We start from the raw sequence: 15,992 nt of genomic DNA, 5'->3' as shown, positions 1-15,992 counted from the left end.
GCCAACACAAGGAATGGGTGCATCTAGCAGTCTGATCAGATTGCCAGATCTAAAAAAAATTGAAAAGGAAGAAACCTTGGAAAAGGAAAACGATTTTGAGATATAAACTGTGCGCTTTATAGGGAAATGCCACTGCATCACTTCTCTCCATTCAAGCCATTCAAACCAATACGTTTGAAATAGAATACGGTTATATCTGCCAGTATCTGCGTGTTATCCATTCATCATCATCATCAATGCTCTTCGTCCCGTGTGGGACATAAGGCCACAGTCACTTCTTTCCACTTGGCCCTATCTCTGGCTACGTGCTGGACTGTCCCCATGTAAGGTCCCCCTCCCTCAGCTCTGCCATCACTGTTCGGCGCCAGGTGGTCTTGGGCCTTCCTCTCTTTCTTTTTCCAGGTGATGTCCATCTCAAAGCTACCTTTGGTACTCGGTTCTCGTCCATCCTGAGTACATGGCCGAGCCATTTAAATCGCCGACGCTTGATATGCCCTACAATACTCTGGCTCCCTGTCAGTAGTTATCATTGCCAGATGGTAATTCCATTGAATGAAAACCTCGGAATTTTTTTTTTCGAGCTTTATTCAATTGCAAACTTTTTAAATTACTGAACGCTGCATTAAAATTACGTTTTTGCGTGTTAAAACACATAAAGTCAGGTTAAGTTTTTGACGTCGATGTAGTCTACATCATTTGGTATGCATCCTTAGTTTGGGGCAAACTTCCAGGCTCTCCTCCATTTATTCAACAGTTCGTAACGAACCAGCTTGTCTGTCTCCTGTAATGCGCTGCAATCTCTACTAATGACATATCCTTATATTCAATATGGATGCGGAGCTGCACCATTTTACTAAAAAAAACTGATTTTATGAGTCACCTTAGTTATGCTCGCATTTTCTGCCTTGGTCAATTATCCAAGTGTGGGGTCAATAAATCCCAGAGACAATTTCACCCAAAGTCAATATTCATATATTACATTTTTTAAACTAAATTTTATTTATATCCACATTGGAGGTCAATATTATATACACTCTTGCTTCAAATGATGGAATATTCCAAAAGAGTTCTGATTCCTCGATTTCAGTAAGTTCAAAATAAGAGAAAATGTAACTTACAACCAGCTCATTAGTGCTTCATTGTTATTCCAAGTTCTACCTTCAAGTTACAGTACATTCCGGGAGCATTTATACGCTTGGGCAACTTCCAGTGATCAATTGTACATTTATGAAAAAGTGGAAAAATACTGAGAAATGCAAATGCCAAGCCCAAGAAAGCAGGCATTAGAGGAGAAAAGCAGAGTCACCCAAAAGCAATACTGTACATTTAAGAATTAATCATCATCTAGGGTATCCGCTACAAACCCAGATTCTGTTATCTCGTCTTCAAGGTAATGACTTCACCATTTTCTGGAGTTTCGTTACTCAGATATAACCACCCACAACAAGAACGGCTACTTCATCTTATCCCATGTATTCCGCCGGACCTCCTACTAATATTTTCTAAATCATCCCAACAAGGCTAAGTGGGATTCAAAACAGGAAAAACAGACCAGTCTACTTGCTGATTTCCCTGGTCACTGAATAATGTTTGAGTTCTACGATCAAGTTGAGATGGACCATTGCCATATTGTAACAAAAGAGTACGACCGAAATGAGCCCTTACACCATTTCTGTCGTCAGAATTCCCATAATTCAGGTAATAGCTGTCTGTGAAACACCAAACTAGATCAAGCTTCTAAAGGAATGGCAGTCTAAAGGTGAATAGAACCACCACTCTATCCAGCACTTCTCAACTCACAGTCTTCAGCTAATCTGTTTTATTCCGATCTTAACATAAATTATGCAGTCTCGAAGAAATCTTGTTTCATCAGAAAACCAGTCATGCCTCCATTTGACTGATCCTCGTGAAAATGGGGTATTTGGGTGTTTTTTTTTTCGCCATTGCTTTTAAGAGGTCTGACTCCTACCGAAGATATAACAAATAGACCTAGCGCTATTGGCTCACCTTTGTATTGAGCTTATCATTCTGTATAAACAAAATGTATTTACGAAAATACATTAATGTAATAAGCATATTTGATTACTTCTGTCATATTTGGTACTTGTCTTTTCTCAATAAATAAGACAAACATCAGCTAGATGCTTAGCATATACATTTAACCCTGGGAGAAATTTCACCTGGTCTCTGTTGCAAAATTGTGATCAATTATCTTAGCATAAGTTATATGGGCAGAGATCATATATGGAAGAATAACTGTACAAAACCAAAACCAATCCTTTGTTAAATTTGAAAATCCAGTTTTTGTTGAGAAATGAATTTCGACATCTAACTCCTGTTAACTTTTATATTTGTTGGGTCTAGAACGAGATGGTAGCCTCGTGAGCTACAATGTAGATGCAGTACGTGTATAACGGACCAATCATCGAAAGCGTAGTTATACATCACAGCTAGCAAACTTTACGATGCAATGTTCTGATATCTTCTCTATACATTCTATTGTCGGTTTACTTATAGGAAAATATGTTTCCTGATCTGAAGTGAGAATATAACGATAATAAATGATATAAACATTTGTGGTTTTCAGGGTATATTCTACAATGGGAAGTTTGTATGTGGTATTACATGTATACGTAATTTGTTAAATATATAGCATGTCAATTAAGTATAACAGAATACATTTTATGTGGTTTATATGTCAGCTGGCCAATATTACCGAACCTTAAAACACCTTTGTCTAATATGCCTGTGCTTCTATATAATAAAGTCCAATAGAAATTATATTTAAATGCAAGTGAAAATCTTATCTAGGCATACCAGAAAAACAAAAACCCCTCTTTTTAGGTCGTATTTCATAAAAAAAAAACGAAAAAAAATTAAAAAAAAAAAACATAGGGATAAGTATCTTAATAATAACAACACATTTCAATAAATAACTTTATCTATCATCTTGAAAAGCTTAATGCAAACTACATAAATGAATTGGTATATATAATTAGAGATGTTGGACGTAATACCACACAATTTATCATAGCTTTTGATAAGAAGACTGTTATGCGGACTTGCCAAAAAACCTTTTTCGGTCGTATTCTTAAAAAACTTTAATAATCGCAAAACAGGATAAGAACGTCTCAATAATAACAACACATTCCAATGAATTACTTAAGGCAAATATTTATCTACCATCTTGAATAGCTAAATGCAAACTACATAAATGAATTGGTATATGTAATTAGAGATGTTGGACGTAATACCACACAATTTATCATAGCTTTTGATACGAAAACTGTAATGCGGACTTGACAAAAAACCCTTGAGTGATTAGGGAGCGCTGTTAAGGACTTACAATATGCACAGCCACACTCACATCAACACTGGATAGCGCTATCCTATTGGTAACACTGCCCAGTGGAAAACATTTACCATAGATGAATATTTACTATATTTCTAGTAAAATCAATTTCTTTCAACGATTTACAAACTTGTTTCTTGTTCGAATAAAAGGTTTCACTGTTGATGATTTGTAAACGTACATTATGCAAGTAGAAGAGATCAGCTGGTCATTTATCAGCACATCCACCGTTAATTAAGTCACGATGTGCTGTATTAGTTTTACGTCACTAAAACGTCGTTTGTCGAGCACACCTCGTAAAATTAATCTTTAAACACACCTCAGAATGTTCTGCAACACCTAGCTCTGCAATATGAAAACATCCTCACAAACATTCAAGAAATCCTTATTCACGTGGTCAACAATCACATTTTACACATACAAAACACAGAAAGTTATTTCACATCGGATTTCGGTCCTCCTATAATATGGAATGTTTGAGTAAAATTTGACTTAATAATCAATATACAATACACAATTATATGATAATATACAAATATATAATATACAATTTAATTAAATACGATTCTCACAAATAATATTGTTGGATTGGAAAATATCAAAATAATTAAGTTTCATTAAAATACATTCATCATACAATTTAGGGAAATAACTTGTTAATATCTTCATTCAACATGGTTATACTCAATCCATAATATATTCCACTGATTCTTGCTGGTCATTCATTCTAAATGCTGGATATGATATTAAACAACAAACAAGATAGATCATCGAAATTAGTCCATTATGTTCATTTCAAGTAGGGCGTAAATATCTTACTATGTCAACCGGCTAGCACGTTGTCATGGTATTCACTGGATCAGCCATCATTTTACTGCTGGTTGTATACTTTAGTGGTTATGGTCTGCAACATTATGAAACCTTTTTTCTTTCCAAGAAATGATTTACACTTTTTTACTTATTCTCCATCCGTGCAGTGAAATAAGTGAATCTAACATTTAATCCTAATTATTTATAGATTTTCTGGTTATCTGATATTGGATATTGAAAAACGGTGGTTCTCCTTCAACTCAATGCGAGAAGTTTAACGAAATTTTCTGTAACACAACATATGCCAGAGAGAGAGAGAGAGTGAGAGACATTACATCAAATAGGCAAAAATTATAATAGTCGTAGTTCTCATTTTTTGTAATCCACAGACAAATTATTTTGGAGGGGCCGTAACCTCTAACTCTGCCTGCAGACGTCTGTTTAATGCTCTACTTTCTTCAAGTTGTTGGCGCAATTCTCGAATCATGTCATCCTTTGCTGCAATCTCCTGTTTCATATTTTTGTTTTCATCACGGAGTTGGCCATAGAGGGGCGCACACGCTGGTCCTAAAAGGAGAGCGGCTTCATTAAAAAAGGGTAAGCTAATCAAATAACGCATATATTATTTATGGATGGGTTATTAGTAAATGCACCCCCTCCACACACACGCACACACGCACACACACACACACACACATAAACACAAACATAAATACGCGGTAGGGATATGTGTTACAGAGATATTTTCAAATGAAGTGTCTAACTATGATTAATAATATTATGTGTACATGTAGAAGCAAAGTTGCTCATTAAATTTCTATGTAAGCGCTTTAAAGTTCTAAAACTTGAAAAAGGTTCTTCATCAGTTCACGCTGTGTTTTAAGAACATTTACCTTTAATGGCATCAACCAATGACGGGATGAAATTTTGGCTCTGGAAATTTATGCAGTTTCGCACTCTGACCACTGGTGGTAAAGACTCGGGACCGACGTCCATGGTTACGGGAATCACCACGTCTTCTTTCCTATTTTTAGCTTCGAATTCTGCCACGTCACATATGTTAAGAAATACATTATCGGACAAAGACGTTTTGGAAAAGAAAGGCACCGTACGCTTGGCCATCTCGACGGATTCACACATGGATTTTATTTTAATTGATCCTGGCAAGGGAGGCTCACAACAGCGGACTCCATTAGACTCTAACTGTCCCCTCACCTCGTCCACTGCCTCTTCATCGTCGCTGGCGTGCGCTAAGTAGGCATCGTATTGGTACGAATCTGTCTCCATACTGGAATGAGCCAAAGGGGATATATAATAATTAGGACAGTCAGTGCACTGTTGGCTTATCTATACAGTGTAGGTATACACTTAACGTGGAGAAATAATATATCTACAGGTTTATTTCACAGAATGTAGAAATATTGAGTCAATTTTGATGAGATGATCAATACAACATGAAAAACCGATTCTGTTTAAAAGAAAATTATAATTGTTAAGAAATATTGATGTACAGAGTTACATATACAAACCGTATCATAAAGTATGCAACTATGGTGTGTACACTGAACTGGTCGTTTGGAGCGATGTAGTAGCGTGGGGGTGGATAATTTATTTTAAAAATGCATGTTAGCCATTTCCAATTAGTAGAGCAGTGACATATCTATCTGCTTTTTTAACCAATATGTATAGAACACATGGCTGAATTACAGGACACCCAAAAAACATGACTGAGACCATTAACTTAACACTTAATATACGAATAGGACTGAGGCTATGGGCGGAATTATAATCTCCCTGCATTAGGTTTGCGCTCTTTGACACACACACACACACACATACACACGCTTCTATATTCACCTCATTTCACATCTCTGCTCTGTGGGACAACCAGCCGTTGAAATCATGTGCCGGTGTGCCAAAGGAGCTTGACAAAATGTTCCGTAGCAAACGGCTGACATGTCCGTAATCTTTTTGGCGATCTCGGCATAGTGATTAGCAGCAGCCACTATATAAATAAATGTACTGGTAAATCAGTTGATAGTGGGTGTGACTTTACCTGCTGTATGCTTTAAAAGTGTTTTATGTAGATGTATATGTGATGCATGCATTTGCATTGCTTTGTGATTTTAGAATAAAAGACATTTACTTGTATTTATATCAAAAGCGAAAACAGGTTCCGCTTTATTCAACATAAGATGTCACAGTACACATTACAAATCGCAGAATTACATGACAAATGATAAGCAGATATGTAGCTTGTCAACTCATGACCTTATGTTGGTAAAGGTCGCTGGCAGAGGGTACCGTAAAAATTGTAAAGACCTGTCATATCTAGCTTAAAATAGGCAGGTATAACTATCGTATGTACAGTCCATTTTTTGCCAATCTTTCAGCGTATGAAATCACTCTTTGAAAATGAAAAAAAAATGCAGTCTGTATTTCTTGTGCTTCTTCTCGCAATTCAGTATGAATACATGTACAATATCCGTCTATCTAGCACTCACCAGTCAAGTTTTGATGCCCTGCACCCGCCAATCTCGCTTTAAACTCTCGGATAGTTCTAATCCCAAGACTGATCGTCCAATTCTTTAATCTGTCTAACTTCTTGTTCTCATGTTCATTTGGGGAAATGCAACTCATGTCTTCTTTGAAAAGAGCATTAGCCTCAACAAGGGTCATAGTAGCAGCAACATGTTCCAAACACAAGATGAGAATGAAGTGCTGGAAGAAAAGACACTAAGTATTAAGTGCTTTTGATAGATGCCGTCCTTGAGTTTGTAATATTAATATTAAAAGTGGTATTTTAACGTCTTTGAATTTTTTACGCTTATTAAAGTTACGAACCGAGCATCGGTGGAGCGTGGATTCCCAGTAACACATATAAACCACTTCTACTAGTTTCTTATACGACTCAAATAAATTCGCTCACCTGGACTTGTTCATTCTCGAATTTCTTTATAAATGTTTCGAAAACCTGGTTTGTCCTTAGCAGATCGCGGGGACGTATACCACTCTATAATAAACACATGTTTAAATGACATTACAGGTAAAGTGAGACAGTATAGGGTGTTAACATATCAGAGTACAGTACAGTAAATTCATATGTCAGAGTTTACTATTTTTATTTTTTAGGTTTTGCGTTGATAAAGGGATTAATAACGCGTTAAAAAAACATATAGATCTGCCGTATCCCGTGACCACCCCCAGTTTAGTTTTAATGTATTCTCATTTACTGTGATACACACAGTTTGGATAACATGTAAGAGTACATGCAAACAATTGTCAACCTGAAGGGTTGGCACCTTTGATCATTTAAAAAAAAAATTACTTTGTGAAGATTATTTAGTTTTTTGTTATTAGTTGAAAATAATTCGATAAATAGATAACATGGACATATTCTGTGTTGTGATCTCTAACAATTATACCCCTGTGCGCTACATCACCATAATTAACAGTGTCCCATTTTCAATTTTTGGCTATGCATGATTGGAAGTAACATCCCGTATTTGGCGTGAAATATATTTATGCACTGCAAAATCAAGCATATATTTTAAATCAAATACATATACATACCTTGTCTGTACTGCAGGGATCAGCTCCGTGCTGAATGAGTACAGCTGCTACATCGCTGTGACCATATATAGCAGCCACATGAAGAGGTGTACGACCATCCTGAAGATACCCAACATTTAAATATGAAGCATACAATTTTACAAAATAATGATAATATGTTAATGATATCAGCATAAAATACAATAATGATTTGACAAATCTTTGGAAAGTATTGTGTGTTGTAATTTCAAACAGTTTTGTCACCGTGTCTACCTCATCATACATATATATTTAACAGTGTTGCGCTTTCAATTTTTGGCTATGCATGAATGGAAGTTACATCTCGTATTTGGCGTGAAATATATTTATGCACTGCAAAATCAAGCATATATTTTAAATCAAATACATATACATATACCTTGTCTGTCCTGCAGGGATCAGCTCCGTGCTGAATGAGTACAGCTGCTACATCGCTGTAACCTTCAAATGCAGCCACATGAAGAGGTGTATCACCGTCCTGAAGATACGCAATATTTACACATGAAGCATACAATTTTACGAAATAATGATAATATGTTAATGATATCAGCATAAAATACAATAATGATTTGACAAATCTTTGGAAAGTATTATGTTTTGTAATTTCAAACAGTTTTGTCACCGTGTCTACCTCACCATATTTAACAGTGTTGTACTTTCAATATTTGGATAAGCATGATTGGAAGTAACATCCCGTATTTGGCGTGATTTATATTTATGCATTGCATAATCAAGTATATATGTCAAATCAAATACTTATACATACCATGTCTGTCCTGCAGGGATCAGCTCCGTGCTGAATGAGTACAGCTGCTACATCGCTGTGACCTTCAAAAGCAGCCGCATGAAGAGGTGTACGACCATTCTGAAGATACCCAATATTTAAATATGAAGCATACGATTTTACGACATGATTATAATCTGTTAATGTTATCAGAATAAAATAAAGTAATAATTTTACAAATCTTTGAAAAGTATTATGTGTTGTAATTTCAAACAGTTTTGTCACCGTGTCTACCTCACCATATTTAACAGTGTTGTACTTTCAATATTTGGATAAGCATGATTGGAAGTAACATCCCGTATTTGGCGTGAATTATATTTATGCACTGCAAAATCAAGCATATATTTTAAATCAAATACATATACATACCTTGTCTGTACTGCAGGGATCAGCTCCGTGCTGAATGAGTACAGCTGCTACATCGATGTGACCACGCAAAGCAGCCACATGAAGAGGTGTACGACCAAACTGAAGATACCCAATATTTATATATGAAGGATAGAAATGTACCATATGATTTAATCTGTTAATGATATCAGAATAAAATACAGCAATGATTTGACAAATCTTCGATAACTATTGTGTGTTGTGACTTCTAACGATTTTACCACTGTATCTACCTAAACATATAAAATAACAGCATGGGGCTGTTAAGGATACTGATAGGCCTAAATGTTTTATTTTAAAATTTTCTTCCTTTGTTCCATTTTTTTTTTTCATTTTTAATGTTTGGTTTTGCATGAGTTGAAGTAACATCTAGTTGTTTGCGTGCAATATGTTTATGCATTGAATAATCAAGTATATATTTCAAATCAAATACATATACATACAATGTCTGTACCACAGAGATTAGCTCCGTGCTTAATGAGTAAAGTTGCTTCATTGCTGTGACCACGCCCAGCAGCCACATGAAGAAGTGTACGGCCATACTGAAGATACCCAACATTTAAATATGAAGCATACAATTTTACAAAATAATGATAATATGTTAATGATATCAGCATAAAATACAATAATGATTTGACAAATCTTTGGAAAGTATTGTGTGTTGTAATTTCAAACAGTTTTTTCACCGTGTCTACCTCATCATACATATATATATATTTAACAGTGTTGCCCTTTCAATTTTTGGCTTTGCATGAGAGGAAGTAACATATCGTTTTCGGCGTGAAATATGTTAATGCATTGCATAATCAAGTATATATTTTAAATCAAATACATATACATACCTTGTCTGTACTGCAGGGATCAGCTCCGTGCTGAATGAGTACAGCTGCTACATCGCTGTGACCATGCAGAGCAGCCGCATGAAGAGGTGTATCATTGCAAAATCAAGTATATATTTTAAATCAAATACATACACATACCATGTCTGTACTGCAGGGATCAGCTCCGTGCTGAATGAGTACAGCTGCTACATCGCTGTGACCTTCAAAAGCAGCCGCATGAAGAGGTGTACGACCATTCTGAAGATACCCAATATTTAAATATGAAGCATACGATTTTACGACATGATTATAATCTGTTAATGTTATCAGAATAAAATAAAGTAATAATTTTACAAATCTTTGAAAAGTATTATGTGTTGTAATTTCAAACAGTTTTGTCACCGTGTCTACCTCACCATATTTAACAGTGTTGTACTTTCAATATTTGGATAAGCATGATTGGAAGTAACATCCCGTATTTGGCGTGAAATATATTTATGCACTGCAAAATCAAGCATATATTTTAAATCAAATACATATACATACCTTGTCTGTACTGCAGGGATCAGCTCCGTGCTGAATGAGTACAGCTGCTACATCGATGTGACCACGCAAAGCAACCACATGAAGAGGTGTACGACCAAACTGAAGATACCCAATATTTATATATGAAGGATAGAAATGTACCATGTGATTTAATCTGTTAATGATATCAGAATAAAATACAGCAATGATTTGACAAATCTTCGATAACTATTGTGTGTTGTGACTTCTAACGATTTTACCACTGTATCTACCTAAACATATAAAATAACAGCATGGGGCTGTTAAGGATACTGATAGGCCTAAATGTTTTATTTTAAAATTTTCTTCCTTTCTTCCATTTTTTTTTTTTTTTCATTTTTAATGTTTGGTTTTGCATGAGTTGAAGTAACATCTAGTTGTTTGCGTGCAATATGTTTATGCATTGCATAATCAAGTATATATTTCAAATCAAATACATATACATACCATGTCTGTACTGCAGGGATCAGCTCCGTGCTTAATGAGTAAAGCTGCTACATTGCTGTGACCACGCCCAGCAGCCACATGAAGAAGTGTACGGCCATACTGAAGATACCCAACATTTAAATATGAAGCATACAATTTTACAAAATAATGATAATATGTTAATGATATCAGCATAAAATACAATAATGATTTGACAAATCTTTGGAAAGTATTGTGTGTTGTAATTTCAAACAGTTTTTTCACCGTGTCTACCTCATCATACATATATATATATTTAACAGTGTTGCGCTTTCAATTTTTGGCTTTGCATGAGAGGAAGTAACATATCGTTTTCGGCGTGAAATATGTTAATGCATTGCATAATCAAGTATATATTTTAAATCAAATACATATACATACCATGTCTGTACTGCAGGGATCAGCTCTGTGCTGAATGAGTACAGCTGCTACAGCGCTGTGACCTTCAAGTGCAGCCACATGAAGAGGTGTATCACCGTCCTGAAGATACACATTATTTACACATGAAGGATAACAATTTACGACATGAGCATAATCTGTTAATGATATCAGAATAAAATACAGTAATGCTTTGACAAATCTTTGAAAAGTATTGTGTGTTGTGACTTCTCACAATTGTGCCACCGTGTCTACTTCACTGTACATTTAACAGTGTTGCACTTTCAATATTTGGCTATCCAAGAGTGGAAGTAACATCTCGTACTGGGCGTGAAATATATTTATTGCATTGCAAAATCAAGTATATATTTTAAATCAAATACATATACATACCATGTCTGTACTGCAGGGATCAGCTCTGTGCTGAATGAGTACAGCTGCTACATCGCTGTGACCTTCAAATGCAGCCACATGAAGAGGTGTATCACCGTCCTGAAGATACACATTATTTACACATGAAGGATAACAATTTACGACATGAGCATAATCTGTTAATGATATCAGAATAAAATACAGTAATGCTTTGACAAATCTTTGAAAAGTATTGTGTGTTGTGACTTCTCACAATTGTGCCACCGTGTCTACTTCACTGTACATTTAACAGTGTTGCACTTTCAATATTTGGCTATCCAAGAGTGGAAGTAACATCTCGTACTGGGCGTGAAATATATTTATTGCATTGCAAAATCAAGTATATATTTTAATTCAAATACATACACATACCATGTCTGTACTGCAGGGATCAGCTCCGTGCTGAATGAGTACAGCTGCTACATCGCTGTGACCATGCGTAGCAGCCGCATGAAGAGGTGTACGACCATCCTGAAGATACCCAATATTTACATATAAAGTAATAATTTTACAAATCTTTGAAAAGCATTGTGTGTTGTGACTTCTACCTCACCAAATTTAATAGTGTGGCATTTTTCAATTTTCGGCTATGCATTAGTGGAACTAACATCTCGTTTTCTGCGTGAAATATGTTTATGCATTGCATAATCAAGTATATATTTCAAATCAAATACATACACATACCATGTCTGTACTGCAGGGATCAGCTCCGTGCTGAATGAGTAGAGCTGCTACATCGCTGTGACCATGCAGAGCAGCCGAATGAAGAGGTGTATCACCATCCTGAAGATACACATTATTTACACATGAAGGATAACACTTTACGACATGATAGGGATATCAGAATAAAATGCTATACTTATTTAACAAATCATTGAAAACTTTGGTGTATTATATTTTCCAACAATCTTGCCACTGTGTCTACCTAAACATATATAATAACAGCATGGAGGCTTTTTAGGATAATAATGGGCCTAATTTTTTCATTTTTAAATTTTCTTATTTTCTTCCATTTTTTTCTTTTTTTTATAATTGGTTTTACATGAGTGGAAGTAACATTTTGTACTTTGCGTGCAATATGTTTATGCATTGCATAATCAAGTACATGTTTCAAATCAAATACATATACATACGCTGTCTGTACTGCAGGGATCAGCTCCGTGCTGAATGAGTAGAGCTGCTACATCGCTGTGACCACCATCAGCAATGTAATGAAGAGGTGTGCGACCAAACTGAGGATACACAATGTTTACATATAAAGCATACGATTTTTGACATAATTATAATAATCTATTAATGATATTAGAATAACATACAACAGCCATTTTACAAATCACATAAATAAATAAATAAATAAACTGTTTGCGCCCCCCTCGTTCACAGCAGACGACCGTGTACTTATTCTACACAATGATAGCGGCAGTACTGTATAAGCCTTTTTTAAGTTTTTTTCTGCCACCTTTCTTTCGCCGTTTAATCCGATCTACATAATTCTTATATCAAATGTGTCCCTTAAAGTCCACGTGCAACCATATACATAAAGTATATACGGGGATAGGTTATTTGTAAATACTTTTCAGAGGTTAGACTGTTACGTTTTTCATACTATTAAAATTATTTTTACAATTTAACATCGATCATATATTTGAAACTGCACGATGTAACAATGATATAAAGAAATAATAAGCTAAGTTCTGTACATTTCTCGGCCATACTCGTTAATTATAAATATTACATCATTATAAATTCTAACCATTTTACCTTAATGTATAACTGACTTATTTTCGTCCATAAAGTTAGTATAAGGACAACTACTACTCATTATTTATTTCAATATTGACAAACTTACATATATCTGGTTCACATCAAACACTCCAGTCTCTAACAGACCCCTCACTGTGTTGATATCACCATTTCTTGCAGCCTCGCAGAGAGATTTCATTGTCATGAATCTGTAACAGACAAAGGCAAGCACGGTGTTTTTTTTTTTGTTTTTTTTTTCTTTTTTTTACTTGAGACGAGATTTGCACAGAAGAGATGGAACGGTCATTATCTGTATTCTATAGTAACATTATAAAGACCAAACACAGTTTGTCAGGTTATGCATATTTTGAAATGGCACTATCATACCCGTCAAAAATGTCAATTGTCAAAGGAGGCTTTCTTCACTTGTCCTTTTAACAGGACAAAAATAACTACACGAACAAACAAACAAAATAAATAAGTTTTGAGACATTCTACATTATTTATTTCGAAATGTATAAACAGTTTTCTTTAATGAATTATTTGATTGAAAGTGTCTCTTTGGGGATTTAAATTACATGTTATTATGATAACGGTGTAGGTACTTATATTTAGCAGGAAAAGCATTTTCACAAACTACTAAGGACACACAGTTTGAATTAATTCACCAAGGTAGTCAGTTTATTAAAAAGTTACCTAGCCTTGCTGCATGTACCAAGACACACCTGTCACAACTGGGAGGTGGTGACGACAGGAAAGTCCCGATTGTTAATGCATTACATGGCAACACGCATAAACAAAAACAGAGAGACTAATGGTATTTGTGCTATCGGTCTTAATATAATGACGGCGGGAATCCCATGTTTCCCCTTCATAATGCGGGCAGCTCTAACGCGTCAATTATAACCAATTATTTTTAAAACGTACAAATCAACGTCACTCATAACTTATTTTAAGGCCAGGCACATGTTTCACATCAAACATTACTCTTTTTACAGATCCATATATTTTGCCTTTATCACGATTATAAAGTATGAGTGCAGCATGTATATGCTGATCACCACCGTCGATAATTACGAACGATAGTCCTACTTACTGAGTATTTCTAACCCGTTAGTGTTGTGAGTTCAAAACCGAACGGATCAGATAACTTGAAGTATATGTACATCTTGGAGATATGTAACGGTGAGTCGAGGAAATATTCCCAGCCTCCACTAATATTCCTGGTGCTGATTTGACCTTGATCAGGTATTTCTTAGGAAAATCCCTGACAGAGGCCACTTGACATCTCCCCCCCCCCCCCCCCCCCCCCCCCCCCCCCCCCAAGATTTAAAGGTATTTTTATTCAGTTCGTTATCTTACAAAGTAAAATTCAGTGTTAATTTATCTTTAAATTGTATCTTTCTTTATAAGCCATCTTTCTTCTGTCGTTTAGTCTCATCCATAACTCGCTTGCTACCGAGACGCAATTATCACAACTGCAGGGTGGTGACGACGGGAAAGTCCCCATCGTTGACAACACGCGTAAACAAAAACAATGTTTCCAAAGAGAAACTAATGGTATTTGTGCTATCAGTCTTGAATTAAGGACGATAAAACAGAACAATTACATCATCTGGAGACAAAAGCTTGACCATTTTATTAAAACCGATCACCGGGCGCAGGTCTTTTTTATTAGCGGAGGAGAGATCGAACATATCTTTATTCTCCTGACGGTGGGAATTCCACGTTTCGCTTACATTATGCGAGCAGCTTTAACGCGTAAATTATTTCATGACCATTAGTATTTAAAACGTACACATCGTTGTCACTCAAAACTTATTTTAAGACCACGTACATGCTTCACATCAAACACGACTCTTTTTACAAATATATTTTGCTTTATAATGATTGTACAGTATAAGTTCCGCATGACCTTCAGCAACCTTGGTCCCAGTATATACTGATCACCACCGTCGACAATTACGAAAGATACTTACTGAGTTTTAACCTGTTCGTGGTGTGAGTTCAAAACTTAACGGATCTGATAACTTATATAACATGAACATCTGAGAGATATGTAAAGAAAGTGGAGAAGATGTTCCCAGCCTCTATACTCACCTTCCTCTCACCTTCCTGACGTTCAGGATGACGAATGGTATTTCCTACAAGGGGAATCCCCTCGGAGTCCGCATCGGTGAGGTCACGTGACAACCCCCAGATTTAACGGTGTATTTATTCAGTTTGTTATTTTACAAATGAAAATTTAGAGTTAATTTATCTTTAAATAGTGTCTTTCTTTATAAGACATCTTTTTCTGTCGTTTTATCTGATATACATAACATATCAAATATCAAATGTGTCCCATAAAGACAAAAAACATCCATCTACACAAAGATCATACCGGGATGGGGGCGTTTTAGGCCTGTAAAGGCTTACAGGAAGAAGGTCCGCCCTGGCCGAGATTTGACATATGTTCACTAAGGATTCATGGTAAAGGGTCCAATTTCTCAGACCCCCTCTTTGAAATGGCTGGCTACAGGCCTGCATTAGAAGCGAGATTGTCAGAGCTTATATATGGCGCATGCGTGACAGTAATTTGCAGTAGCGGATCCACTATTATCTGAAGGGGGTGGGGGTCCGCGAATGCGAACCCGAAACCACCCCCCCCCCCACCCACCCACCCCCGGGGGTGGGATTCAGGGCC

The 15,992-nt window shown here is 35.9% G+C and overlaps 1 protein-coding gene across 4 annotated transcripts; it reads right to left on the bottom strand.

Moving 5' to 3' along the window:
• Positions 1-3,154: 3,154 nt before the first annotated feature.
• Positions 3,155-15,465, bottom strand: LOC106163268 (uncharacterized). 4 transcript variants are annotated; one of them, XM_086997586.1, is made up of 20 exons: positions 15,407-15,465; positions 13,413-13,515; positions 12,697-12,795; positions 12,248-12,346; positions 11,936-12,034; positions 11,546-11,644; positions 11,156-11,254; positions 10,757-10,855; positions 10,292-10,390; positions 9,905-10,003; positions 9,368-9,466; positions 8,907-9,005; positions 8,520-8,618; positions 8,133-8,231; positions 7,736-7,834; positions 7,092-7,175; positions 6,667-6,883; positions 6,020-6,167; positions 5,056-5,450; positions 3,155-4,729 (listed from the first exon to the last, which is right to left on the bottom strand). In XM_086997586.1, the coding sequence occupies exons 2-20, from the start codon at positions 13,509-13,511 to the stop codon at positions 4,557-4,559; spliced, it is 2,403 nt and encodes an 800-aa protein (XP_086853712.1). In that variant the 5' UTR covers positions 13,512-13,515; positions 15,407-15,465; the 3' UTR covers positions 3,155-4,556. The 4 variants fall into 4 exon arrangements, with proteins under 4 accessions (XP_086853712.1, XP_086853715.1, XP_086853714.1 ...); XM_086997589.1 differs by lacking the exon at positions 7,736-7,834; XM_086997588.1 differs by lacking the exon at positions 9,368-9,466.
• Positions 15,466-15,992: the final 527 nt, after the last annotated feature.

Source organism: Lingula anatina, chromosome 10 (assembly GCF_051362555.1).
Source record: "Lingula anatina isolate TDL-2025a chromosome 10, LinAna3.0, whole genome shotgun sequence".
NCBI lineage: Eukaryota > Metazoa > Brachiopoda > Lingulata > Lingulida > Lingulidae > Lingula > Lingula anatina.
The sequence above is the reverse complement of the archived record's forward strand: the minus strand, read 5'-3'. Positions and strand labels throughout refer to the sequence as shown.

Excerpts from the sequence above, each read along its gene's own strand:
- LOC106163268 (XM_086997586.1), bottom strand. The coding sequence starts at position 13,511 with ATGACAATGAAATCTCTCTGCGAGGCTGCAAGAAATGGTGATATCAAC. Across the intron at positions 9,467-9,904 it reads ATCCCTGCAGTACAGACATG|TATGGCCGTACACTTCTTCA; the intron begins GTATGTGTATGT and ends GGGTATCTTCAG. Across the intron at positions 6,168-6,666 it reads AGGGCATCAAAACTTGACTG|TGGCTGCTGCTAATCACTAT; the intron begins GTGAGTGCTAGA and ends TTATTTATATAG.